At 59.0% G+C, this 27,377-nt stretch overlaps 2 protein-coding genes and 1 pseudogene across 8 annotated transcripts in view; 2 read left to right on the forward strand and 1 right to left on the reverse strand.

Moving 5' to 3' along the window:
• Positions 1–13,644, forward strand: part of TECPR2 (tectonin beta-propeller repeat containing 2) — a 100,643-nt gene extending 86,999 nt beyond the window's left edge. For all 6 annotated transcript variants that reach the window (XM_069559545.1, XM_069559547.1, XM_069559549.1 and 3 more), the window contains exons 18-20: positions 9,540–9,681; positions 9,988–10,137; positions 10,424–13,644. In XM_069559545.1, the coding sequence (XP_069415646.1) occupies positions 9,540–9,681; positions 9,988–10,137; positions 10,424–10,575 (444 nt within the window). In that variant the 3' untranslated portion in view covers positions 10,576–13,644. The remainder of the gene's footprint in view (positions 1–9,539; positions 9,682–9,987; positions 10,138–10,423) is intronic.
• Positions 6,393–7,440, forward strand: LOC138423549 (zinc finger protein 511-like; annotated as a pseudogene).
• A 3,675-nt stretch (positions 13,645–17,319) lies between the features above and the next one.
• On the reverse strand, positions 17,320–20,432 carry ANKRD9 (ankyrin repeat domain 9). 2 transcript variants are annotated; one of them, XM_069559560.1, is made up of 4 exons: positions 20,097–20,397; positions 19,010–19,084; positions 18,386–18,416; positions 17,320–18,249 (listed from the first exon to the last, which is right to left on the reverse strand). In XM_069559560.1, exon 4 carries the CDS (start codon positions 18,208–18,210, stop codon positions 17,410–17,412), a length of 801 nt encoding a protein of 266 aa, XP_069415661.1. In that variant the 5' UTR covers positions 18,211–18,249; positions 18,386–18,416; positions 19,010–19,084; positions 20,097–20,397; the 3' UTR covers positions 17,320–17,409. The 2 variants fall into 2 exon arrangements, with proteins under 2 accessions (XP_069415661.1, XP_069415660.1); XM_069559559.1 differs by having other exon boundaries at positions 17,320–18,416; positions 20,097–20,432.
• Positions 20,433–27,377: the final 6,945 nt, after the last annotated feature.

Raw genomic sequence — 27,377 nt, forward strand, 5'->3', positions numbered from 1 at the left:
CACGCTGAGAGCCCACTGGCCCTGTATGTAGATACGGGCTGTTCACCCCAGTGTCCACTGTTCAGGCTCCTGTGAAATGAGTAGACGAGAGGCGGCATGGGATCCGCTCCAGGGAAGCGACGGAAGAACTGAAGTGACCAGACAGAACTCAGGAAGCGCGGCAGCCTGGGGCCACGTGCCCAGGGGCTGAATGTGCCAGAGGCTTGGCGGCTGGGGCTTCCCGCCGCTGCCTTGCGGTGCTCAATCCAGACCCTGCATCCTCAGGAAAGGCAGGGTCTACCACATCTCCCAGATGTTAGGTGGGCTCGAGGTTCATTCGGACTGAGGTTGGGGGAGCGTGCAGGGGAAGGAAAGCATGACTGGCCGCCGTGCGGGGTCAGGTTTCTCTTCAGAAGTGTCTTTCTCAGTGGGGTCTGCGTGCCCAGCAAGCTCCCCGGTTCACTTCGGTGTCCCCGAAATGTTCCTTCCTGTGAACTTTATCCAGGTCACATGAAGCCCCTACTGGAGTGATTTGTCTAGGTAAGCAGTTAACTCTGGCTGCAGAATTTTTGACTTTTTTCTTTACGCTTGGATTTATTCACATTCCTGGGCTTCCCAGGTGGCGCTAGTGGTAAAGAACCCACCTGCCAGTGCAGGAGATGTAAGAGACACAGGGTCGCTCCCTGGGTCAGGAAGACCCCCCGAAGGCGGGCATGGCCACCCGCTCCAGTATTCTTGCCTGGAGAGTCCCATGGACGGAGGAGCTGGTGCTACAGCCCATGGGGTGGTGAAGAGTCGGATACGACTGAAGCGGCGAAGCACGCATGCACTCTCACATTCTGGCCGAGGGAAGCGTGTGTATGCACACGTGTGTGTTCATTCCTTGGGAAAAAGGCCCGTCTGCCGGAAGTTTGGAGCCCTCTGGTCTGAGCCCTGGACACCTCATTTCTAGCCTCAGCTCGGGCCATGGGCAGGACCCTCACTTCTCAGCCTGAGTTTTTGTCCATTTTCTCACCCAGTACGTAAGGGAGTTGGGCTTAACCGGTCTCCTAGGGCCCTTCCAGCCCCAAACTGGTTTTGGCAAGCCCTTGGCTCAGACCAGCCAGAGTGTTCTAGAGAGGAGGTGCTGACTCACCCTCCTCCCGGGGGTTCCGAGCCTTCTGTGCCCCAGACGCCAGTTATGTGCGGGATTCTTGAGCAGAGGCTCTGTGCCACCAGCCGTATGTGGAGCTCTGAGGGCTGTGAAAACGAAAAAGCATGATGGGTTCTGAGTCCACCCAGCCTTGAGGGGAGTGAGCGTGGGGTGGGCCTGGACGGGTCCCCTTGCGCTGGTGGAGGGGGCAGCGGCTCCTTCATGCGGCCTGTTTGCTTGGCACCAGAGCCACAGGGCCTGGCCAGCCGTGGGGCCGGAAGGTGCTGCTGCTCGAGGAGGGCACAGGGGCAGGGGTGACCTGCAGATGGCAGGGGCCTCAGCCTGTGGTGCCAGCCAGTCGCACAGCCGCGTGGGCTGGAGGCCGGCTCGGAGGCCCCCGAGGCCGTCAGGCCGCACCACCAGGCCCCGAGCTGGCAGTCTCGTGAAACAGGGTAGAAAGCCAGCGCTGATGAAGACGGCAGAGCGAAGGGTGGGGGACCTGTGGGTGAGCCCTCTCTCTGCCTCGGTGCCACCAGCGGAGAGCCAGGCGACCAGGGCCGTCGGCGCCCTCTGCGTTGTCTTTAGTCACCATTTCTCCTGTGAGGGCGTGGTCTGTTTTTGTTTTTAAGCTCATTGGAGTGTAGCTGATTTGTTACAGCGTTGTGTTAGCTTCAGGTGTACAGCAAAGTGAATCAGTTACACATATATGCACTTTTGTTTTTTTTTAGATTCTTTTCCCAAATAGGCCATTACAGAGCATCGAGCCGAGTTCTTGTGCTCAACAGCAGGAAATTCTTATTAGTTACCTATTTTATATATAGCAGTGTGTGTGGGTCAATCCCAGTTTCCCATATATCCCTCCCTCCCTACGCCCTTGACAACTGTAAATTTGTTTCCTGCATCTGTGGCCGTACTTCTGTTTTGTAACTAAGTTCATCTGTACCCCCTTTTTTAGGTCCCACGCATCAGCAGTACAATAGGAAATTTGTCTTTCTCTGTCTGACTCCCTTCACTCACTCTAGGTCCATTCACATTGCTACAGAAGGCATTATTTTGTTCTTTTTTATGGCTGAGTAATATCCCATTGTGTACATGGAGCGCATTTTCTTGATCCATTCCTTCGTCGGTGGACACCTGGGTTGCGTCTGTCCTGGCTGTCGGAAACAGCGCCGCAGTGAACTTTGGCGTGCACGCATCCTTTTGAATTATGGTTTTCTCCAGGTATATGCCTAGGAGTGGGATTGCTGGGTCATATTGTAGCTCCAATTTTAGTGTTTTTTTTAAGGAACCTCCACACTGTTCTCCACAGTGCCTACACCAATTTACATTCCCACTAACAGTGTGGGAGGGTTCCTTTCTCTCCACACTCTTCCAGCATCTATTGTTTGTAGGTTTTTTGATGATGGCCATTCTGACAGGTATGACATGGTACCTCACAGTAGTTTTGATTTGCATTTCTCTCATAATTAGTGGTGTTGGGTATCTTTTCACTTGCTCTTTGGCTGTCTGTATATCTTCAGAATGTGTGGTCTTACAGCTACCTTAGCAATCGTCCAAATTCTTGGGACATCTACTAAATGAGAAGCTCGGAGTCACGTTGACAAGTACTGTATGTAACTGGATGCCAGGGAACACAGAACCCGTCACGCTTCTAGTACATGTTATCGAGGCTCAGAAGTACTTTCTCTGCACTTGGGAATTACTATGGATCCCCTCAGCTGAGAGCAGTCACCCCGGGCCCCAAGCCGGGGCCCAAGGCGGCAGGGCCTTTGGAGTCCTGGTTTGGGAACAGTCTTTTGCTGAGAACTTCACCCCTTAACCTCAGACACCCCTTAACATCGTGTCTAGTCAGGATCTCAGAGTATAAAATAAATTCTAGGAAAGAGTAATGGCTTGTCCTGTAACACTGATGACTCGGAGCAAATAAAATGTGTTACTTGTTGGTAAAGATTAGTGATGAGTGTTTATCTTTTGAGAACATGGGACAGCAGCTTGAGGTGTTGATGGGCCTGAGCAGCCCCTTTGATTTGTAAACATCAGAGCGTGTTGGTGGCTGTAATCTGGGTGCTTCCAGAAAGTGGGTGTGGCCCCTCCCCATCACCCGCCCTGCAGCTGCTCTTTAAAGGGGACTTAAAACTAAGGAGCAGGCGCACACCCACACACACGCACACACGCGCACACACACAGTCTGTCCCAGTCTTTGGAAGCACACCAAGATACATGTTTTTTTTGTTGTTGTTTTTTGTGTGTGTTTTTTTAGCATTTCCAAAAGATTTTTAAATCTTAAATTCCTTATTTACCCCATTTTATAAAACAGCATCCTTCTTTTCTCTTTTTTCATTTTTGTGGTTTTGAATATGAATAAACCAAGATTCAAGGCTGCCTGTTGCTTTTCCTCATTGAAGTGTTTATTGCAGCGACTGCAGACTCACAGGCTCTGTAAGAAGCCAGAGACCCTGCGCACCTTTGCCCAGTCTCCCCCAGTTGGCGACTTTCTGCATAACGGTAGCACATGGTTACAACTGAGCCTTGTCTGCTTTTTATTTTTTTTTAATTGTGGTAAAATACACGTAGGTAAGACTCACCATCTGTGACATCTGGCCCGTTCACAGCGGTGTGTAATCTCTGTCACTACATGTTACCGGGACAGCTTCGTCGTCCCAGAAGGATGCCCTGTGCCCGGTGAAGTCCTCCTGCCCCCCAGCCCCTGACAAGCACGCATGTGCCTCTCTCCGTGTGGATTTCCCTCTTCTGGATGTTTCTGTAAGAGGAGTCACGCAACACGTGGCCTTCGCGATCGGCTTCTTGCGCCGACCATCCTGTTCTCGAGGCTCATCCGTGCCGTATCGGTGTCAGCGCCTCCTTCGTCTCTGTTGCTCAAGGCCCTCCATCGTGTGGCTGAGGCCAGACTCTGCCCCCTGCTCATCAGTGGGCGGACGTTCGTGTTGTCTCCACTTCGGGGCTATTGTGAAGAACGTTGCCCTGAACACTGGTGTAGCTCTGTTTGAACATCTGCTCCGGTTCTCGAGGTGTGTGTCTAGGAGTGGGATTTCTGCGTCCTGTGGGAATTCTGTGTTTAACCTTTGGAGGAACTGCCAAAGTGCCTTCCACAGCAGCTGCGCCGTTTTACCTCCCCAGCGACATATATGAGGGTTTGTGTTTCCCCGTATCCTTACTAACACTTTTTTAGCCATCCTACTGAGTGTGACGTGAAGCCTCGTTGGGTCTCACTTACACGCACCTCGTGGCCGATGACCTTCAGCCCCTTGTCACATCTCTGTTGGCCGTCTGTACATCTTTGAGGAAAAGTGCACTCACGCCCTTTGCCCTTTTAAAAATTCAGCTATTTGCCTTTTTGTTGTTGGGTTTTATTTTTCTTGTTGAATTTTAAGAGTTCTTTATTCTGGATACTAGATCCTTATAAGGAGAAATTTCTCCTGCTGGTTTTTTTACTTTCTTTATGGTGTTCTTTGATGTACATAAATTTTTAAGTTGGATAAAGTTCAGTTTATCTTTTTTGTTATTGGTGCCTATCTAAGAAACCATTATGAGATTTAGCCCTTACGATTATTTTTGATCCATTTCAGGTTATTTTTATACACGGTATGAAGTAAGGATCCAACCTGATTCTTTTATGTGTTTGCTGTCCAGTTGTCCCAGCACCATTTGTTGAAGACTGCTCTTTTTATTGAATAATCTTGGCAACCTTGTCAAAAATAACTTGACTATAATGGATTTGTTTCTGAATTCTCAATACCGTTCCATTGATTTACATGTCTTTTCTTATGTCAGTATCACACTGTTTAATCACCGTGGTTTTATAATAGTTTTGAAATTCCAAGCGTATTCTTTTTTAATATTTAATTTTATTTGTTTGGCTGCATCGGGTCTTCATTGCATCACACAGGATCTTGCATTGAGGCACACAGACTCTAGGCGCTGCCTGCGGGCTCAGTAGCTCTGGCACACGGGCTTAGTTGCTCCACACCATGTGGGATCCTAGTTCCCCAACCAGGATCGAATCTCTGTCCCCTGCAGTGCTAGGCAGATTCTTGCCTGGACTACCAGGGAAATCCCCAACTGTGTTCTTCTCCGAGATTGTTTTGGCTGTTCAGGGTTCCTTGCAATTCCATGTGAATTTTAGGATCAGCTTTTCCTTTCTCTGAGAACCCTAGTTGGGGTTTTTGATAGGGATAGCGTTGAGACGTGTAGATGGCTTTGAGTAGTATTGCCTTGCCTGCTTCTGCACCATAGAGCAGAGTGGTGTTTTACAGAAGGCTACAGCCCACATCACCTGGAGAGCTGGTATGAAAGGTCCCTTTTGGGCTCCAGCCCCAAAGTCTGATGTGGAAGGTCTGACCCCGGGCCCACAAGGGTGCCGGTTTCACACGAGTCCCGGGGACTTCCGAGCTTTGAGAACCACTGTGTTCTTACTCATCTTCCTTGGGAGGGTCTGGGGTTCAGCAGGAGTGAGCCTCCCAGTTTGAGATGGCCATCTCTTGCGAGAACAGTCTTCCCAGCCATCTCCTGTTCAGCCCCTCTTGGCATTCTGGCCCTGTTTGACTGCTGGAGTTAGGTCATTGGAACTTGTTCCAGTGACTTTTGTGAAGCAACCTCTGCTGGGCCATGTTCAGGAGCTTTCAGGGCAGGTGGCAGAGGGTAGGTGTGCTTCATGGGCTCTCCCTGGGCAGGTGTCTGTCTTCCCGCTGCTGCCTCCAGCTTAACCCCTCTTCTCCTGGAGGCCAGGGCGGTGTGCCCGTCAGACCTGTGCTGAGTCCTCAATTCAGCTGGGAGGCTGTCTTATTCATTGCGTCTTGTTTCTTGCCATCTGCCCTTGGATATGTTTCCAAACCTGTCTGTCTGAACACCTCCAATCTCAGAGCCCTGGAGAGGCTGTCCACGTTCTGGTTCTCAACAGGCCGCTCACACCAGCCACCCAGAGAGCCGGCCTTTGAGATGCCTCACTGGGCATTCTGGCTGTGGTGTGCAGGTGGGATGGGGGGTGTTCGTTGAAGACACTTTTGTTATTCAGTTGTTAAGCCATGTCCGACTCTTGGCAACCCCATGGACTGCAGCACACCAGGCTTCCCTGTCCATCACCATCTCCTGGAGCTTGCTCAAACCCATGTCCATCGAGTTGGTGATGCCATCCAGCCATCTGTCGTCCCCTTCTCCTCCTGCCTTCAGTCTTTCCCAGCATCAGGGTCTTTTCCAATGAGTCAACCAAAGTATCGGAGCTTCAGCTTCAGCACCAGTCCTTCCAATGAATATTCAGGGTTGATTTCCTTTAGGATTGACTGGTTTGATCTCCTTGCTGTCCAAGGGACTCTCAAGAGTTTTCTCCAGCCCTGCCCTGGCCAGTGTGCAGACGGTGGCACGCAGGGCGATACAGGTGCTGCCTGCCCGCCTGGCGGGGGCACCTGGGATGGCCGAGCCATTGCCCGTGCGGTGGGACCGCTGCCGGGAGCACGCGCTCTTCGAGCACAGAGACGTGCGGAGGCCCCTCTGCCTCCAGGGTGTTCACGCGGGTGGCTGGGGAGCCTGAGAGGCCCCGAGTGCTGAGTCCACCTGCCAGGTGGCCAGCTGCTGCCGGGCGCCGGGCGCCCTGGAAGACTGTGAGCACCACCACCACGCTCTGCACGGACACGTCTGCTCCTTCTGCAGGCGGGCCTTCCCCTCCGGTCACCTGCTGGACCCCCACGTCCTGGAGTGGCACAACCCGCCGCTCCAGATCCTGGCTGAGCACAGGGCATGTCCCAGTGCCGGGTAGAGGGCTGCACGGAGGCGCTCGGGACAGCAGGGACCGGGAGGAGCACCTGGTGACGCGTCCCCTCACCCTGCAGACCCCCGCTCTGATAGGGAAAGCAGAGGCCCAGCCCGCGGGTGTCCACAGAAGCCATGGGGGAGGACTGGGCGCCTCGGAAGGAGACACGTGGGAGTCTGCTCTGAGCACGCAGAGGCCCATCCAGAACCTCCGAGAGAGGCGGGCCTACGGCCTCAGGATGCCATCACCATCTGTCCCGGTCAGGGTGCTGCAGGAGGATTGAAGGTGCCGGGAAGAGAAACAGGCAGCAGCGATGGCGGGGGCGCTGCCGGGCTCCTCCTCTCGGCCCGCGGGCGCCCGGGACCCGCCCACCGCCCTCCTCGTGCTGGGCCCCGTGATCGACCAACTGACAGAGGCCAGAGGCCATGGGGGAAGCCGTGGGGGACCCGCGTGTTCTGGGACGGGACCCCTGTGTGGTGACCGGGGTGCAGGGAGCAGCCGCCACCCCCACTACGTCCTTAGACACATGGAGTAAATTATTTTCCCCAAGTGTTGTAAATGGCTTGCGACACCTGGAGTAATGGTTTTCATTTAAGTAGGGAAAAAAGTCTTCTCCAGCACCACAGTTCGAAAGCATCAGTTCTCCAGCACTCAGCTGCCTTTATGGTCCAACTCTCACATCCATACATGACTGCTGGGAAAACCATAGCTTTGACTAGACAGATGTTTGTCGGCAAAGTGATGTCTCTGCTTTTTAATACGCTGTCTTTAATAGGAGAATGAAGAGGCAGGAAGGGAGCTTGGTGGGGAGGCACTTGAGCAGGGTGGGCTCCAGCTGACCCTGTGGGCAAGGGGCAGGCTGGGAAGGAGACAGGGGCATGCTGCTGAGGACTGTCTGCCTGGCTCTCCAGGTGGCAGGGGCCCGGTCCCACACCTGTGCTGTGGGCCCACAGTGCCCTGGGAAGGCTGCTGACAGGCAGCGGGGCAGGGGCCAAGAGGTTCTGAGTTAGCTCAGAGCCGTCCAGGGGGTTGGGGAGCCCGAGGGCGGAGAGCAGAGGGGCTGGAGGGGTGGGGGTGGTCCCCCTCCTCCCTCCTCCCCGCCCTCCTCCTGTGTCTGCACCAGCCCTTGCCGCCTCCCTTTCCTGGTCCCCTCACCCCAGCACAGCCTTCCCGTCTGTCTCTCCATGTTCCGCTCATCCACAGCACATGGCTCTGAAAGCCCGCGGCTTCTGCCGCAGTTGACAGCTGTCGCCTCTCGGGAGCCTGGGTCCGGGGCATGGGCAGAGTCCAGCGTGGGCGTCTCCTCCCTGCCTCACCGCAGTGGGGCTTCGGGGGCAAGCGTTCTCTCCCTCCTCGGGATGTCCACACCGCAGACTTCACGCCCCTCCAGACCAGGCTCTGCCCTGCCTCCTCGACGCTGACGTCACATTCTTTTGGTCCAAGAAGTGACAGAGGGGGTTCCAGGGCTGGGCACAGACCCCTGTCTCAGTGGGGCCGAGGAACTCACGGCCCCACCTGACACGGGAAAGCAGAGGCCCTTTTACTGGTGACATTCTCAACTGAGCCGGTTTAGGGTGCGTCTCAGCTCCCAGCCCCGGAGCTCTGATCGCACCTCACGGACAGGGTGCTGCGGGCTGTGGTCGGCTCATGCCCACACCGGCCGGCTCCGGGTCCTGGGGGTGTCAGCGGGCCTGGTACTCGGAGCGCCATGAGGACGCAGCCCCGCTGTCTCCGCTCAGGCCTCTGCAGCGTGAGCGTCCCCGCCCCGAGCCCTCTGTGGGACGGGGTGTCTGCCCACCGCGCCTGCCAGCTCGTGTCCTGCGATGCTCTCGGCAGCTCCGCACGGCTGGCCCGGTCCCACTGGCCTGACAAGCAGCAGAAGAGAGGGGCTTGGGGTGTGAATGAGGAGGTCCATCTCCCAGACCCCGCCTCAGCCTCCTCCCCAGACCACCGCCCCCTTAGATTGAGCTCATGGACAGGGTCACCTGCCCCCTGCCCAGGGGCCCTCTGTCCCAACACACTCGACAGCAAGTGCGTTTTCCGGTGACTTTTATCTAAGATTAAGCTTTCATTTTGACGTCTTTAAACCAACAGGAAACGTAGAGGCGGTGGACTTCCCTGCTGACCCGGTGGTTAAGACTCCGTGCTTCCACTGTAGGGGCTGCGGGTTCGCTCCCAGGTCAGGGAAGTTCCATATGCAGCACAGTGCAGCCAAAAAAAATAAAGCAAACTCAGGGGCAGGTACTGTGAACTCTGACAACTCACCCAGAGTCGTGCCTGCACGGGGCCATGTGTGTGCTCTCCAGGCGTGATGCTGTGAGTGCCCTCAGAGGCCAGACCCCCACCACCTCCCTCCCCGGTGGCCCCCGCCGTCTGTCCCTGCCTGCACACAGCACACCCCCCTCCCCAGCCCTGGACCCAATACGTCTTCTCCTGGCACCCCTCCCTTCGCATCACCCAGCCCACCACTGGGCCTGGGACAGGCGGCCACTGGAGAGCCAGGCTTTGTGTTTGGGAGGGTGTCCCTCGGTCTGGGTCTCCTGGGTGCCTCTGTCCCCACAGGGCTGCCCCTTTGCCCGCTGCTCCCGCCGTGGCAGGCTGCCGTGGGCTGGGGAAGGACTGCCCCCTGCAATCACATGCCCCCATCTCCTTCCCTACTTCCAGCCTGCCGGGGTCACCTTGGTCAGCGTCCACTGCAGCCCTGACGACCAGACGCTGTGGGCCCTGGACAGCAGGTGGAACGTGCATGTCCGAGCTGGGATCACCGAGGAGATGCCAGTGGGGACCGACTGGGAGCACGTGCCAGGTAGAGGTGGCGGACACGCGGGGCTCATCAGACCACCGACAGCAGGCTTCTGCCCCGTCGCCCCAGGGTGGGGTCCCCACCAGCAGAGCGCCAGCTCCCGGTCCCTGGGGTTCCTCGTGAGACAGCCATTCCTGGACCCCGGGGGCCTCTGATCCGAGGCTCGCGGCCATGCCTGTCCAGCCAACAGGACGTCCTCTCCTGGGTCTCCCACCCTGTGCCCAGGGGAGAGCAGGCTCTCGGGGAGGGTCGGCCCATCCCTGCTGCACCCAGGGTCTGAGGACAGACACACGCCCCATTTGCCTGCAGGGCTGCAGGCCTGCCAGCTGGCCCTGAGCACCAGGACTGTGTGGGCCCGGTGCCCCAATGGGGACCTCGCCCGCCGGTATGGCGTCACCGACAAGAACCCTGCCGGGGACTACTGGAAGAAGATCCCTGGGAACGTGACGTGTGTCACAGGCAGGTGCTGGGTGCCAGGGTGCCGGGGGTGGTGCAGGGGGGCTGCTCCCACTAGGCTGGCTCTCCCAAACGAGACCCATCCCAGCGGCACACCTGGCAGACGCCCGGCACCCGGACTCTGCCAGGGTCGTCTCCCAGGAAGAGGACGGGCCACAGGCCCGCCCGCTGGAGGCCGAGGCGGCCACGGCGCAGGTTGAGGGGTGCCCGGGGCCACCCCTAGGCAGTGCCTGCAGTCGTGGAGCCCCGGCTGGGGAGTAACAGTATATGGCCGGCTCTCGCCCCGCAGTGACCTCGTCAGACGAGCTGTGGGCAGTGGGCCCGCCCGGCTACCTCCTCCAGCGGCTGACGAGGACGTTCAGCCACTCGCATGGGGCCCAGGGCAGCCACGCCGCCACCCCCTACCCCGAGGACCTGGAGGACGAGTGGGAGGTCATCTGAAGGGGCTCCCAGGAGGGCAGACGCCAGGCCCCGAGTGGGGACACTGTCGGCTTCGGAGTCACTCGCCCCAGACACGCCTCGCCAGCCCCCGTCAGACACGTCTAGCCAGGTCGGACGGCCCACTCTTGCTTTCATCCGTGTTCGTCTGCGTCTCGTCCCGGAACCCACAGCCTCGGCCGAGAGTCGAGCCATCGCCGCAGCAGCAGGGCCTCTGGGCTCCCCGGTGGGGCCGGCAGCTGCTGCGGTCGCGTGTGCTAGTTCCCCGCCGTGCGCCGCGGCCGCCGCCTCAGCACCGCGGCCCCAGCCCGGGTCAGCGCTGCCCTCTCCCGAGCGCACTCCCGCCGGGGCCCCGCCTCCTCTGAGACGCGGGTCCCGGCACACGTTCCCTGCGGACCCGCTGGATGGGACGCCAGCTGTGCCAGGATGGGGGCACATGCACGCACGCGCGCGCGCGCGCACACACACACCCCGCCTTGGGCCCTGGCCCTCCCCGGCAGACACAGCTCAGCCGGAACAATAAAGGCCGGTGGGCGAACGGAACTGGCACTGACGTGTGCGCGTGCATCCCAGGCGGCGCGGCCGGCAGTGCGGCCTGAGCCCAGCTGTGGCGCAGGAACGCCTCAGTGACAGCCCGCGCTGCTGGGGCATCGCAGAACCCGGGCACCTCAGAGGCGAACCCCCTAGTGATTGCCTTTTGTTTGTTGTATTACAAACCTACATGAGATACCTCATCTGAAGTCCGATCTTACACGTTTGAAATGTATTTTCTGGACCCAGTGGAATTTGAAATGTATTTTCTGGACCCAGTGGAAGGCCTCGCCTCTTCACGTGGTCTGTCCTGAGCCCGCGCTGTCCGCTGCGTGTCCTCCCCGGGCAGGGCAGCCTCCGTCAGCGGGCATCCGCCTCGGGAGGGTAGATGCCTTCACAGGGCCGCAGCTGGTGCCTGTGTGGTCCGTTGCTGCGTGTGGCCACGTCAGACTTCAGTCCGGGGCCTCGGCCCGCGGGGCCCACTCGCGTCGCCCGGCTCTGAGCGGCAGCCAGCGCCGCCCTGGCAGGACTCCGGCTGAGCTGCTTTTTTTAGCCTGCCCTTGGCGCGGGACCCTGTTACTCGATGCCTGCTTTCTACTAGGCAACTGTGTCCGAGAGCCCGTGGACCACAGGTGAAAAGCGGGAAGTAGCACTCTGTGGCAGGACCCAGCCAGGACGAGCAGTCGCAATGCCCGCCTGCACCTCGCACCTCACCCGGTCAGCGCTTCACGCGTGCCGACAGCGGAGGCCCCTGTCCCGCGCCCGCTGTGCCTTGCGCGGCCCCTCTCCCGCTCAGCTCTGCTGAACCCGCGGGACTTCAGGGCAGTGAGCCCCCGTCTGGTTTAATACTTTCGCTTCAGTGCTTTGTACGAATTTCCTTTCTGGTTTTTCAGTTGTGCTTTGAGACAGTGCAATAAACTCGACCTCTCCCTGCCCAGTCCAGTCTGACGTCTGAAGGGGAGAAGCTGCCTTGAGTGGCACTCGTGCAGGCTGTTCCCGCCGGTGCCACCGGAACTCTGCTGCTGGTGTTCCCGGCCCAGCTCCCCGCCAGGAGGGTGTGCCGGGGGGCGGTCCTGGGGGAATGTCACTCCAGAGGTGCCCCTGGGGGCAAGACCACGGGCCTGAATCTCCACCCACGATCCAAAACCAGATACCAGAAGTGCCCTGGTGGAAACCAGCAGGTGGAGAAAGATCGTGTTCATGACACAGCAGGACGGCCAGCCGCGTGCCAGCAAATGACCTGAATGAGACACGCCAGACTGGGGCAAGAGCCGGCTGGGCCTTGCGTGAGACTCTGAGAGCGCATGGCCAGCGTTCCGGGGAAGGCCACAGACACCAGGCAAAGATGCCAGTCCTCTCCAAGGCACTTATGGCGTTCTCTCCCTCTGTCAGACTCCCCACTGGGATTCTTTCTGTTGGGGGAGGCAGGGAAGACTCCGTAAAATAACGTTTGTGCCCACAGACTTGCCCCGAGGGTCTCCTAGCTCACTGGGGCTCCAGTGAGACCCGGCAAGGGAAAGTAACTTGCTCGAGGCAGCACAGCGTGCTGGGATTGGACCCAGCTCCAGGGGCTCCAGGCCTGTGCTGGGAAGAAACAGGTGAGCGGTGCCGGGTGATGACGGGCTGTGGGTGGGTGGGCAGTGACATCGGGCGGCCCAGCAAGGACCATGGGGAGTTAGCCAGATGGAGGCGGGAGACTGCGGGCTGGCGTGGACCTCAGCCTGACCGCTCCGGTGAAGCAGATACCAAGTGGATGAGAGAACCTTAAAACCAGGGGACAAAGGACAGTAGCTGACTTCTGGATGGCAAGCGCTTTCTAAACCCCAAAGTGGTGGGGAAAGTCAGAGGAAAATAGTGTATTATTTCAATTAATTTCTTCAAATTATAACAATCTTATACTTTTTAAAAACCCATAAAACTAAAAGGGGAAACAATTGCAGCAAGTCAGAGGAACAGCTGAGACGCACCTGTAAACAGGCGAAAGGGCACTGCCTTCTGACCCCCCAGGGTGCACGTGGAGCTGGCAGCAGCCTTCGGCCCTCACACCCTGAAATCCCTACTTCTAGAAACCTGTCCTCAAGAACAAACCCTAAGTCAGGCATACCCCAGCAGCATCCGCAGTAATTGAGAAACGCTAAAAACAGCTGACCAACAGCAGCTGACCTTTGGGAACATTCCTCTCGTGAGACAGTATGCAGCTGTTAAAACCGTGTGCCCTGGAGGAAATCTGTGCTGAGCAGCCTCTCAGGCCGTTTACTGTATCATCGCTAAATCTCTGGGGTGTGGTAAGGAGAATGTGGCTTTGTAGGACTTCCTACACAGGAAGATAACACAACGTTCGCGTTGCTCTCTTCTGCCTTCTGGTGGGTTTGAAACCTTTCATAGTAATTCCAGGGCACACAGGAGGGGCAGACACTACACACACAGCTGGCCTTGGTGGCTGGTGGTCGCCTATAGTGTGTACATTTTTGTATCTTTCGAATTTGAGCCATGTAAATGTATTATTTATTCCAAAAATAAAATTTGCATTTTAAAGACTCAGTTCTCTCTAACGTCAACTCCTTATCATACCAATACTAGATGAATTAAATAATCACAAAATAAACACCAGAGGCTGTTTTACACAATGTTTTACAACATATGGAAATGCTTATTCTACAGTAAGTTTTTAAATACTCAATTTGATCTGATGTCCAATCTGTACATAAGAAATAACCATTAAAAAAAATCTTAGCACATGTATATAAGTGCATAGAAAAAAACTAGAGGACACTAAAATGCACGCAGCAGTCGCCTGGGTGGTGGGGGGCCCACAGGCCGGCGGCCCCTTTACTTGGGAGCTGCGTGGTCAGGGCTCTGATCCATCCTGCCCTGGGGTTCCCAGCACAGTTTGAGTGTTCTACCGTGAGCCAGCATCTATAAGCAGAAATTCTTTTTAAAAAGTCACTGAAGATACAGGAATCCCCTGGCAGTCCAGTGGTTAGGGCTGCAGGACTCCAGGCTTCCTGTGCCAGGGCCCAGGTTCCATCCCTGGGGGGCGGGGGGGGGGGGGGACTAAGATGCCCCCAAGCCACAAGGCATGGCCTAAAAAGAACACTGAAGATAGACATCTCTTCACCTCTGTCTTGACTGGGGTGGTTACACATGTACTGACAGGGGGCTAACTCCTCAAACCACACAACTGAAGTGTGCACTTACTACATGTCAGTCATGCCTCAGTTTTAAAACGGAGTGGGACAAAACCAGTCCCCACATCCACTCGGTCTCCTGGAGCAGAAGCTGGTTCTCCACTGCCTTCCCCTAACCCCACATTCGCCTTTCAGGAGGCATCCTTGTTCTGAACAGGACTGGGGAAAACTGCTCTCAGGACAATATTTGAAGGTTGAAGAAATCAGGAGGAAAGGAGATCAGTGGGGAAATCGAGGTAGTGATGGGAGGTCAGCACACGAGGAGGTGAAGCAAGGCCTCAGCGCGGGGTTGTGTCGCCACCGCCGAAGTGGGGCGCAGTTCAGGGCCGTGTGTCCCTTCCAGGCTCCAGGAACAAGTCACAGCACCTCCCCGACGGGCATCTGGGGTGCCCAGATTCTGGCCCCAGAGCTCTCCTGTTGGGAGTTCACCAGGCCCCAGAGGTGGGCATGCTGGAGGCAATCTGGTCAATGCCAGGTTTCCTTAGACAAGGTCCGTGGAATGAAGGAAGCGGACAGAGGAACTCTGGCCCAGAGACATGGGCCTTGCTCCAGGCAGAGCCGTTGCCTGTGAGAAGCCACCAAGGCCACCTGCCAACAGCCGAGAGCCGCATCTCCCGGCTGCCTCTGACCCCCTCCAGGCCCCCAGGCTCATTGCCAGGGCGGTGGTGATGGGGCTGGGGAGGGGCCCCTGCAGGAGCTGGAGGGCCCCGGGGAGCGATAAGACGAGCACCGGAACCCAGCTGCCCTCGCGCTGGCCAGCGGCAGCAACCAGATATCCCCGAGACCAGATAGCCCCGTGCTGGGCTCTGGTTCTTTGCACTCACTGACACCAGGGCGCCCTGAGCCAGGTAGCCCCAGCTTCCGCAGGAGCTGCGCCAGGAATCAGGCCCCACTCTGCTTCCACAGGGTGTCCTCGGCCTTCTGGCGGCTCCCTGTCCCGCCCAGCCACAGCGAGGACACCCCCATTGCCCTCCACCCCCTAAGCTATGAAGCTAGGCTCTGGCTGGACCCCCCACCCCCACCCCCGCTCTGGTGCCCACAACTCCTGCCCGGATCCTGCCCTGCACACAAGGAGCCTCCCAAGGGCCACCTCCTGCTCACTGGACAATGGATTCTGTGGGGTCCCCACCAGGGAGCCCGCCCAACCCTGTATCACCCCATCCTCAGCCCAGGGAGCTCAAAGGAGTTTGTCACCAACGGGGCAGCTGTAGGTCTAGTGGGGAAGCGAGTGAGGGCCTAGCCCTGGGCCTCGGGCCAGGAGGGCTCAGCCCCCAGGGGCCAGAGCTGGGAGCAGGGAGACACGAGGGCAAGTCTGCACGCCTTGCACGTGCCTGGGCTCTCTGCAGGCAGCAGCTCCAGGGCACAAGGGCGCCCTGAGTCCCCAGCGCCTCCCAAGCCCGGCCCCTAGGAGCCACAGCACGTGGTCTGCATTCGCCATCCCCTCCAAGGAGCGTGCCTCCCCAGCAACACATTCCCTGCCTTCATACCCCAGGGCTCCTGATGCCCCACACTTTAAGGTAGAAGAGATGTTAGTATCCACTGCCCGCCAAATGTCAAGGTTCAGAAAGTCTGTTTAACTGGGCCAGGACACACAGTGGGAAGGGAGGCACCCTCACCCCCACCCAGAATCTAGGGTCAGCACTGGGCAGAACTGACCCCCACTGTCCCCTCCCTCATAGGGCTGTGCTCCTGCCCACCCTACATTTCCCAGAAACATCCTTTTAGGTAGGGAGCTTGGAGATGCTCCAAAACCCCTCTGAGGGCAGTCAGGGACACTGAGGCCCAAGGCAGGGATGTGCCCAAAGTCATCCTGCGAAGAAGTGGCAGATACAGACCAGAACCAGGGCACTCCCACCCCACCCCTCTCCTCCCATGGCCACCACCCTGGCACTGCCACCAGCCCCCAAGCCTCTTCCACCCCCAGCCAGGCTCCCCTCAGGGACACCAGGGGCAAGGTGGGGAGTGGGCACCCCTGGCTGAGCAGTCAGAGGTCATCAGGCAGCTCCTGAGCCCTCGACTCCTGGCAGCACACCGTGGCTCTCCAGCCCAGCAGGCATGGGTTGAATTTCACTGCCCTGCAGAACTCCCAGGCGCAACAACCTGGCCATCATCCCTGATCCCAACACTCCTCCAGGCATGGACGCTGCTTTCCCTTGATCCTTAAGGGTTATGGTAACATCTGCTGACAAGTCTCCATCTTCAAACCCTTCCAGCAGAAACCAGCTCTACCGGCTGAGGCAGGAGAGCTTGCCCACAGGGTGTTGCCAGCACCCACAGGTGCCATCGAGCATCGGGGGCTGGGTCCTGGGAGCCCATGCCCAGGGCAAGCGGCAGGCCTGGAAGAAGGCACATCTAACCCCAGGTGAGGGGAGGCTGGAGCCAGGGGCCCCAAGCAGCTGCATCCACCAGAACAGAGGTGAGAAGCAGGGGCCCCGACACCAACTGCCAGAGGAAAGAAAAAGGGACAAGAGGGCGAGTCCAGGCCTAGGCCTGTGTGGGTGGGAAGAGCGCCAGCGATACCCAAGGAGGGGCAGTGGCCAGGGTGGGGTGGGGAGGAACAGGAGGCACGGCCTGGGTCCTGGCCCCACCACCTGGCGCGCAGGCCCTTCTCCGTCCTCAGCTCTAAGAACCCGAGCCCAAGCCCGAGCCCACAGGGCAGCTGGCGAGGCCCCTCTTGCTGCCGGGGTAGAGGCCCTCCAGCCAGCGCCCCCACGGCGGTTCCCTCAGCCTCCAGGCCTTTGCACAAGCCGGCCCCCAGCACCTGCCCAACTCCTCCTCCGCTCAGCTGTCTCTCCCTCTGGAACACCTTCCGGAGGCTCTAAATCAAGGCGGGGCTCCGGTCCTCGGGTCTGCGCAGGGAGCTGAGGACAGGGCCCGGCTCTCGGAAGTTGCCTGACCTCGCAGCCCCGCTCCACGCACCCAGGGAGGTGTGGAGCTGAGCGCGGCCGCATCCGGAAGCCGCAGCTCACGGCTCGCCTGCCCATCCTGTCCTGGCCCCCCGAAGCACGCCAACAGACGAAAACAGAGGTTCTGCCGTCCAGAAACAATATATGTAAAGTGCCAGGTACAACGCTCTTAAAAATTGTATGCTCCAAAAGTCCAGGGTCTGGAGCGCGCTCTAGCCCTTGCCCGTGAGGTCCAGCGGCTGCAGGAAGGGCGGCAGCGGCAGCTCATCCAGGGCCTCGGGGAAGCGGCCGGGTGAGATGGCGGTGACCAGCACCTGCATGGCGCGCGCGAAGAGCGAGGGCGGCGCGAGGCCCGCCAGCCACTGGAACTTCTCCTCGCCCAGCAGCCGCCGCCAGCGTGGCCGGTCGCCCAGCAGCTCGCGGCGGGCCGGGCCGGCGGCGTCCGCGGGCGTGTACAGCGCCAGCAGGTCGAGCAGCAGCAGGCGGCGCTGGCGCGGCTCCCCAAGCGGCGGCGCGGGCGCCCCGGAGGCCGCAGGGGCAGCAGCCCCGGCGTCGCGGCCCAGCTGGCGCAGCAGCAGCTCGAGCGGCGTTAGGCCGCCGCCATCGCGCAGGCCGGGCGAGGCGCCGTGGCCGAGCAGCAGGAAGAGGCACTCGGGGCGCACCAGCTCGCAGGCCACGTGCAGCGCCGTGCCACCACCCTCCACGCGGCTGCAGCCGCGCCGGTCGAGCAGGGGCGCGCGCTCCTCGGCCGGGAAGTCGCGCACGGTGCGCAGGATGCGGCGCAGAATGCCCACGCGGTTGTAGCGCACGGCCAGCGCCACGTGCGGCCCCGGCGCCGCGCAGCAGCGGAAGCCAGCGCTCGGAGGCGCGAGCGCGCGCCGCGGGAAGGTGGCCAGCAGGTAGTGCGCGTACCCCTGGTGGTCGTGCACGAGCGCGTAGAGCAGCGCCTCGGACGGCGAGTAGGCGGCGGCACGGCCGCGCTCGTCCCAGTGGAAGGCCTCGCTGGCGCGCATGTCCTCCAGCAGCCAGACGGGCAGCAGGTCGCGCACGGCCTGGTAGAAGGCGAACGACGACTTGCGGCACTGCTTCTGTGCCCTAGAGCGCGCCGCCCCCGCGCCCTCGGGCCCGCCTTCCGCGCCGCCCCCCGGCAGTCGCGCGTCCCACGGCATGCTGGCTGGGCGTCCTCACCTCACGGCATGGGCCCCCGGGGGCCGACCACCTGCGAGCAGAGAGGTCCAGTGAGGGTCGAGGATCCAGGCGGGAGGGGGGGGGTTCTCCTGTCGAAGCCCCCCCACGCCTCCCCACCTGGCTGGGCCTGTCTGGTACCGGCCTCCCCCGCCCACCCCCAGCCTCCGACGGGCTGTCCAAGTCACTCCTCAACAGCTCGCTTCTCTTCCAGGCCCTGAACCACCTCCCACATCCTGGATCTAGCGGCAGACGGTGGCCCTCCCTGAGATCGTCTCCTTATCTGGTACCTCGACTAAGGACCCCCTTCCCCTGCCTCTGCCCTCATAGCCCCCCACCGACCGTTGCCAAGACCACACTGAAACCTCACACCCCCTCCAGCCCAGGGACCCGCCAGAAGAGTTCCTGCTCCCACCTGCGGCAGCTGCACCCAACCCCAATTAAGGAAAAAGCCAGGTCGGGGGTGGGGGTGTAGGAGAGCTGCATCTCACATCTCAAGCTGAACCAAACCCTTTCTGTAGCCCAAACTCCCTCTCCCCAACTCCATCTAACCTTGACCCTGCCATCTGACCCCTGTCTGCAGCTAGGAGACCCTGCCCAGGGGCAGAGCTCCTGACTCAGACCTACCTGGTTAGTGCACCGCAATGACCAAGTTCTGTGCAGGTGGGTGTATCACTGTCCTCTGAGCCTCAGCTTCCTCATCTGTAAGAAAGAGGGAAAGCAGGCTGGGAGCCACAGCAGGGAGGGGGGCCTCCAGCCTTCCACCCAAACATGGTGTTTCCGTGCCGTCCCCGCCCCAAGCTCCCGCGAGGAGGCAGGGGGATGAAATCAACCAAGAGACCGGTGTGTACACTCTTCAGGGCCTGCAGACCCCGCCCCAGGTCTGCTAGCTCCCTTGGTCTTCCCAGAGGCTGGACGAAGCAGGGCTTGGCATCCCACTTTCCAGCAAGGGACAAACTTGTCCAAGGTCAGCCGGCAAGTCATGGCAGAGCCAGGCCTGGACCCAAGATCTCCTACCTCGTATTTCGGGCTCATTCCAGAAGTGGGGGGACCCGCCAACCCACCGGAAACCCAGCTTGAGCCCTAACCTTGTCCCCAAAGCCCCCTGCACCAACCAACCTGAGCCCTGACTTCCAGCCCCTGGCCCCAGCTCCCCACCGCATTTTGTCAAGGGTAAGCCCTTGGGTCACAAGGGCCCTGGGTCAGCGGGTAGGCTAAGTCCACACACACCGGGTAACTTAAGTTACAGAGACGGGCACGGGGCAGGGGGCGGAGGGGAGCTGGAGCCACAGCGCCCTTTAAGGGGGCACCGTGACTGGAAAGCGGCGCCCCACGCCGGGGCCTCCGCACCCCGGGTGTACCCTGTGTGGACACTGGGCGCCGGGCGGGTTACGTAAAGTTGGGCCGGCCTCACGTCACTGGGCAGCGAGTCACGGTCGCGGCTCAGTGAATGGGGGGTGGGGGCTGGGCCACCGAGGGCAAAGCCGCGCGCCCAGGGCCGCCCGCCAGCTCCGCCCCGGCCCCCACCGGCCGCACGGCCGGACCCCGGGTCGCGGGGGGGCGAGGCCAGAGTATCTGCAGGCCAGTGGCCGGCGCAGCGAGGGCTGCACCTGCGTGAGCGTGTGTCCAGGGAGAATGGGGGGGGGGCGGTGGCCAGGGAGTCGCGCCTGGGGCGGGAGCCGCACGCCGAGCGGGCCGAGGAAGGGGGACTCACCTTGGGGGCTGGAGGGGCCGCGAGCCTGGCGTCCCCGCCCCCGCGGCGGGCGGGAGCGCGCGCCGTCTCCCCGCGGGTCGGTGCGCAGGCGAAGCTCCCAGGACAGACGGACGGGAGGCCGCCGCCGCCGCCCGCGCCCGCCTCAGCCGCGCTCTGAGCCGCCGCTGCCGGATCGCTGGGCTGCGGTGCCGGCGCCGGCGGCGGGCGGGCGGGCGGCGGGCGGCGCAGTGCGGCCCCGGCCGGGCAGGACCGCTGGGCCGCCCGCCGCCGCCATTGGTCCGCGCCGCCGGCCTCCGCCGGCGCCTATTGGCCACCGCGCTGCACCATTGTTACGTCACCGGCCGGCGGGCGGGGCACCCGGGGGGACCCGCGGAAAAGTTGGGAGAAACTTGCGGGCGCACGGGGGGCGGGGCCGCGATGGGAGCGAGCGGGGCGGGGCTCCCGGAAACCCGAGTGGCTGGCGGAGAAGGGCTCCCGGCTCCCGGCGGCTGGCCACCCGCGCCGGGAGGGCCTCTCGGCCTGCGGTGCCTCCGCTCAGCGAGTCTGTGCTCGCACTCAGGCGCCCGGGCTCCGTCGAGCGTGACTCTCCTCGGCACCCCACGAGACGTCTTCCACGTCCCCTTTGCATTGACCCTCTGTGACCTTGGGGATGACCTCCGGGACTGTTTTCCCGGGACCGCACGTGGAGGGGGAAGGGGTTGTGACCCCTAAGGGTCCCCGGCCGCGTTCTGCCCCAGAGGGTCCGGGCATCTGGAGCCCCTGCTCCAGGCTGACTTTCCCAGGGAATGGATGGTGAACCGGATGCAGACAGTCACTTATCAGCGCCTAGTTGCACCAATCTCTGTGCTAAACACGCTTGATTTCATTTCCACAGCCAGTGGCGGTGGGAATTATGACCCCTGATTCACCAACCATGAAATCGGGTCTCACAGGGAGGTGACCTTCATGCGTTGTTGTTGTCCAGTCGCTCAGTCTTGTCCGACTTTGCGACCCTGTGGACGGCCACACTCTGGGCTTCCCTGTCCTTCACCATCTCCCGGAACTTGTTCAAACTCAAGCCCATCGAGTCGGTGATGCCATCCAACAATCTCTTCCTCTGTCGTCCCCTTCTCCTCCTGCCCTCAGTCTTTCCCAGCATCAGGGTCTTTTCTAATAAGTCAGCTCTTCTCATCAGGTGGCCAAAGTATTGGAGCTTCAGCTTCAGCATCGGTCCTTCAAGTGAGGAACACACAAAAGGGAAGCTAGACACGTGTGTTTCTTTTCTTCAGACATTTATGATTGAAGGGGCCCTGCCCACCTGGCCTTTCTACAAGTAGCACACACATGCCCAAGATCCCACCAGACCCTGCCACCCAAACTGCTGCCTACCTTAGTGCAACAAGGCCCTGCAGGCCTTACCATACCTTGAGGGGAGGTGGGGGCGGGGATCCATGATGGTGCCTGCTCAGTCATGTCCGACTCTCTGCCGCCACATGGACTGTAGCCTGACAGGCTCTTCTGTCCATTGAATTTTCCAGGCAAGAATACTGCAGTGGGGTGCCATATCCTACCTACTCCACGGGATCTTCCCAACCCAGGGATCGAACCTATGTCTTTTGCATCTCCTGCACTGACAGGCAGATTCTTTACCACTGGTGCCACCTGGGCAGCCCTGATCAGCACCAGATGAACAGAGATGGCCGTGGACCACGGTTGGGGTCCGGGGAGCACCGGGCTGGGAGTCCAGGCTCTGCCTCTGCCCCGCCTCACCTCTCACTGTGTCCTCCCCTCTCCAGGCCTCAGTCTCCTACATTTTCTCTCAGCTGTCAGGTTGCTGATGTTTCTGACGGAGGACAAAGTGAAGTGAAATCGCACAGTCGTGTCCGACTCTTTGCGACCCCATGGACTGTAGCCTACCAGACTTCTCCGTCCATGGGATTTTCCAGGCAAGAGTACTGGAGTGGGTTGCCATTTCCTTCTCCAGGAGATCTTCCCAACCCAGGGATCGAACCCAGGTCTCCTGCACTGCAGGCAGACGCTTTACCCTCTGAGCCACTAGGAAGAGCAAAGCAGATAGAAATTCTGGGGTTGACATTTGGCCTTTCATACCCCCAGGCCCTGGGAAACAAGCTAGGGAGGTGGTGTCCCAACTGAACTCCCTGTGGTTCAAGACACTAACCACACAGCTCCCACGTGCCCAGGCTGCTCCTCAAGGGCTATAGGTGAGACCTCACACCGTCTCCACGGCCACCAGTGGGCTGAGGGTGAAGGGGCATCGGCTGTAGGTGTCTGCTGTGCAGCTGGCCTCTGGGCAACTGTCTCTCCACCCCCAGCCCCCTTGGCCCTCTGCTTCGACTTGCCCTCCCCACTGCTTGCTGCTGGCTTTCCTAAAGGGAAAGAGCCTTTTTGAAGGCCTCTCTCAACATAAAATCTGGCCCCGTTGCTACTTAGAAGCTGCCTTCAGAAATGAACTTAGCCAGAAAGACCAGGTGAGGCAGAGGAAAGGTGATCCTGGTCAGGACACAACCGGGGCAAAGGTCGGCCGTGACTGAGGGCAGCTGCAAAGGGCAGCGGGAGGGGATCCTAAGGCCTTGAAGGCCAGGACGAGGAGCTGGGGTTTGTCCCGAGGACCTGGAGGTGGAGGGGGGTGGATTATTTCAGGCATAAATAATAGTATTGATAACTTTTCAATACCTGGGAACCCATGAACCCGGTTAGGAATGAACCTGTGGGGACGTCTGAAGGCCGATGTGCCCGTCCGGCGGCCCAGCCCCGCGCTGGCACTCCCCACAGTGGTGGCGGACCTTGTAACCCTCTGGTCAGCTCCATCAGCTACCAGCCTCGACAGGCTGCCTTTCTCTCCTAGGTCACTTCCAGACTCGCCCCCTGGGGTACATGTTGCTCTGGGTCCCGTGCCATCCCTGCAGAGGAACCTTCTGCTGGCGAGAGCTGCCTGTGCCCAGCGCGGGTGTGGGGCCCTGGTGCTACTGTGAACGCCTTCCCCGCGCCTCCGTGGGGCTGTGACGGCTGCCAGCTGTCCAGGGTGGCCGTGGGGGCAGGTCCCCCCACCACCCCAGAGAAGCAGCATCCTGCCGTCTCGGGCTGTGGACGGGGCTGTGAACAGAGCTTCCCCAGGAGGGCAGATGGGCTTGGTGGGGAGTGAAGGGGCTGGGGGTGGGGAGCGGGCACAAGCCGGGGCAGAGGGCTCAATTTCCACAGACTAAGAGGGGATCTGAGGGTGGGCAGTCAGCCTTCTAAATATGGCTTTGACCTTTGACCCTGTCATGCTCGCATCAGACCTGACCCAAGACACACTCCCCTCTCTCCTGGGAGAGCTTGTCTCACCCACGGGCAGGTGTCCGCGTGCGCCCAGGTCAAGAGGGACCCAAGGGTCAGTGCGAGGACTAGGGGAGCAAGGGCTCTGAGCAGGGGCCCAGCAGGGGCTGGGGGTCTTTTCTCAGGCCCCTCTGGCTGCAGGGAGCCAACCCCAGGGGCAGAGGGTGGAAGCCCCTGTAGCCGACCGGCCTGGGAAGGGGTGGCTGGGGTGAGCGACAGGGAGCTCACGGGGGAGAAGCAGAAGCAGGGAATCCTGTGTGTGCTCAGGGCAACTGGGCAGTGTCCAAGGGCGAGAGCACAGTCCAGAATGCCTCCCCGTCAGGCTGAGCACGTGGAAGCGTGGGGAGGAGCAGGGAGCCCCCAAAGACGCCTGTCAGCCGCTCTGGGGGGTCTCATGGCAACAGGAAGTGGAGGGAGAAGCCCTGGCCGGCGATAGAGAGAAGGTACTGGAAGCCTGACATGGGAGGGAAGGTTGGGAGGCCAGGCTTGACATCTAGCACACAGGGTAGGGAGAGGAGGTGGGCAGAGCCAGGAGCTGGGAGAGGCCGCCAGGGGTCAGGGGTCGGAGGGCACAGGCGCCCTGTGGAGGAGGGAGTGGCCACCTGGGGCAAGTGCCACCAGAGGGTCGGGAGGATTTGGCTACACGGAGGTCATGGTGCCCTTTCCAGGAGGTCATGGGCGGCCGGAGAAGCCTGTGGAGAGGGGACTGGGGGAAGGGCTGGGAAAGATGTGTAGGAGCAGAGGAGAAGGGGCGGGAGGTGAGCAGGGCTAAAGAATGCGAGAGACGGGGGTTCCCTGGCAGTCCGGTGGTTTGGACTCGGCGTTTTCACTCAGTGGGCCGGGTTCCCATCCCTGGTAGGGGAACCGAGATCCCACAAGTCTCCTGGTTGGGCCAAAATGAATGAAAGAGTGAACACGGAATACATAAGTGGTGCGCGTGCAGACACGTGTGCGCCAGGTCCTGGCTGGCTGTGCTGTGTACACGTCTGTGTACACGTGTCCGTGTGCAGTGTGCCTGTGTGCTCATGTGAGCAGGACACCAATGCAGGAAAGACCTGTGGCGCCAGGACCTTCAGGCCCTCGGGGACGGCCACCAGGCGTGGAGGGGAGCCCCCAGCCTCCAGCATGGACCCTTCTTCCTGGGCGGCGTAGGGTTGGGCATGGGTGCCAATGAGCGCACGGGTGAGTCAGAGGTCTGCTTTGATGGCTTCTGTTTCCAAGGTCATCTGCTGAGCGTGACAAGGGGTGCAGGGCGGGGCTGGAGAGGAGTTCATTGACCACGCGGAGATCCTCCCTGACCTGAGTCCCAGCTGCCGCCAGCAAGCCTGGCCCATGGCATCAGAGCAGAGGGCAGGTGGCAGGTGGCAGGTGGCCTGGGCCTGGGAGCACAGTTCGGGGTGCGCACTGCGCAGGGAGTCGGGGGCACAGAGCTTCCTGGGGGAGGCTGGTGCCAAATGAGCTGGGTGCTAGTCACTGCTCACCAGCTGTGTGTGACTGCACCTGTCCGAGCGCCAGTCACTTACCTGTGAAATGAGTCAGGTAGATTTTTGGATCTCAAAAGGAAGGTGTTCCAGGGGGCAGGCTTGGCCATGGCCAGTATGGGAAGTGGCCAGGATCAGGCAAGAGGCTGGGAACATCCCTCTTACCCCCACCTCACCTGGGCCCTGCGCTTCCACCACTGGGCTGGACCGGGTCAAAGCCCACCTAGCCTCCAAGGGTCTGTATTCAGAATGAATAAGGAGCTCCTGCAGCCAATTAGTGGAGAAGGCAATGGCACCCACTCCAGTACTCTTGCCTGGAAAATCCCATGGGTGGAGGAGCCTGGTGGGCTGCAGTCCATGGGGTCGCTAAGAGTCGGACACGACTGAGCAACTTCACTTTGACTTTTCACTTTCATGCAGTGGAGAAGGAAATGGCAACCCACTCCAGTATTCTTGCCTGGAGAATCCCAGGGACGGGGGAGCCTGATGGGCTGCCCTCTATGGGGTCGCACAGAGTCAGACACGACTGAAGCGACTTAGCAGCAGCAGCAGCAGCCAATTAGAAGGACTAACCCAGGAAGATGGGGGAGGGGTATGAATAGGCAGTTCACAGGTTGGCCAGTAGATGCCTGATACTCAGCTCTAATGATTCTCCTAATGGCAAAACCCAAGGAGACAGAAAACAGCCTGTACCGACAAGGTCAGGAGTCAGGCCCTCACTCCCACACGAGGGGCGGGCAAGCACCTGGGTAAGGCCCACCAGCGGGGAAAACGCTTGGGCTGTTGGGTCCAGCAGTACCTTTTGTGGGTATCTTACTCCAGATAAATACTGGCCCAAGTGCCAGGTTCCATGTACGATGCTCACTGTTATGGTTTTTGTTCACGTGCTTAATTCTTTACAATTTTAGGAGAGAATTCAAGCTTAATTTTATAGGCAGACCTCAGAGATACTGCAAGCTCCGTTCCAGACACCATGATAAAGCAAGTATCGCAATAAAAGGAGACACAAAAGTATTTTGGCTTCCCCAGGCATGTGAACGTCACATTCACACTTCACTAGAGTTTACTAGGCGTGCAAGAGTGATACGTCTAAACAACCAAGGTTTGTTTCAGTTCAGTTGCTCGTGTCCGACTCTTTGTGACCCCATGGACTGCAGCACGCCAAGCTTCCCCGTCCATCACCAACTCCTGGAGCTTGCTCAGACTCATGTCCGTTGAGTCAGTGATGCCATTCGGCCATCTCATCTCTGTCGTCCCCTTCTCCTTCCGCCTTCAATCTTTCCCAGCATCAGTCTTTTCCAATGAGTCAGCTCTTCGCATCAGTGGCCAAAGTACTGGAGTTTCACCTTTAGCATCATTCCTTCCAAAGAAATCCCAGGGCTGATCTCCTTCAGAATGGACAGGTTGGATCTCCTTGCAGTCCAAGGGACTCTCAAGAGTCTTCTCCAACGCCACAGTTCAAAAGTCTCAGTTCTTCGGTGCTCAGCTTTCTTTATAGTCCAACTCTCACATCCATACGTGAGCATTGGAGAAACCATAGCTTTGACTAAATAGACCTTTGTGTGTAAAAGAATGTCTCTGCTTTTTAATATGCTGTCTAGGTTGATCATAGCTTTTCTTTCAAAGAGCAAGAATCTTTTAATTTCATGGCTGCAATCACCATCTGCAGTGATTTTGGAGCCCCCCAAAATAAAGTCTGACACTGTTTCCCCATCTATTTGCCATGAAGTGATGGGATCAGATGTCATGATCTTTGTTTTCTGAATGTTGAGCTTTAAGCCAGCTTTTTCACTCTCCTCTTTCACTTTCATCAAGAGGCTATTTAGTTCCTCTTTGATTTTCGCCATACAGGTGGTATCATCTGCATATCTGAGGTTATTGATATTTCTCCCGGCAATCTTGATTCCAGCTTGTGTTTCTTCCAGTCCAGGGTTTCTCATGATGTCCTCTGCATAGAAGTTAAATAAGCAGGGTGACAATATACAGCCTTGACGTATGCCTTTTCCTATTTGGAACCAGTCTGTTGTTCCATGTCCAGTTCTAACTGTTGCTTCCTGACCTGCATACAGATTTCTCAAGAGGCAGGTTAGGTGGTCTGGTATTCCCATCTCTTTCAGAATTTTCCACAGTTTATTGTGATCGACACAGTCAACGGCTTTGGCATAATCAATAAAGCAGAAATAGATGTTTTTTTTTGGAACTCTCTTGCTTTTTCCATGATCCAGTGGATGTTGGCAATTTGATCTCTGGTTCCTCTGCCTTTTCTAAAACCAGCTTGAACAACAGGGAGTTCACGGTTCACATATTGCTGAAGCCTGGCTTGGAGAATTTTGAGCATTACTTTACTAGCATGTGAGATGAGTGCAATTGTGCGGTAGTTTGAGCATTCTTTTCCTTTGCCTTACTTTGGAATTGGATTGAAAACGGACCTTTTCCAGTCCTGTGGCCACTGCTGAGTTTTCCAAACTTGCTGGCATATTGAGTG

Source organism: Ovis canadensis, chromosome 18, assembly GCF_042477335.2.
Source record: "Ovis canadensis isolate MfBH-ARS-UI-01 breed Bighorn chromosome 18, ARS-UI_OviCan_v2, whole genome shotgun sequence".
In the NCBI taxonomy this organism is placed as follows: domain Eukaryota; kingdom Metazoa; phylum Chordata; class Mammalia; order Artiodactyla; family Bovidae; genus Ovis; species Ovis canadensis.

What these genes read in the sequence shown, in the direction of transcription:
- ANKRD9 (XM_069559559.1), bottom strand. Translation starts at nt 18,366, where the DNA reads ATGCCGTGGGACGCGCGACTGCCGGGGGGCGGCGCGGAAGGCGGGCCC.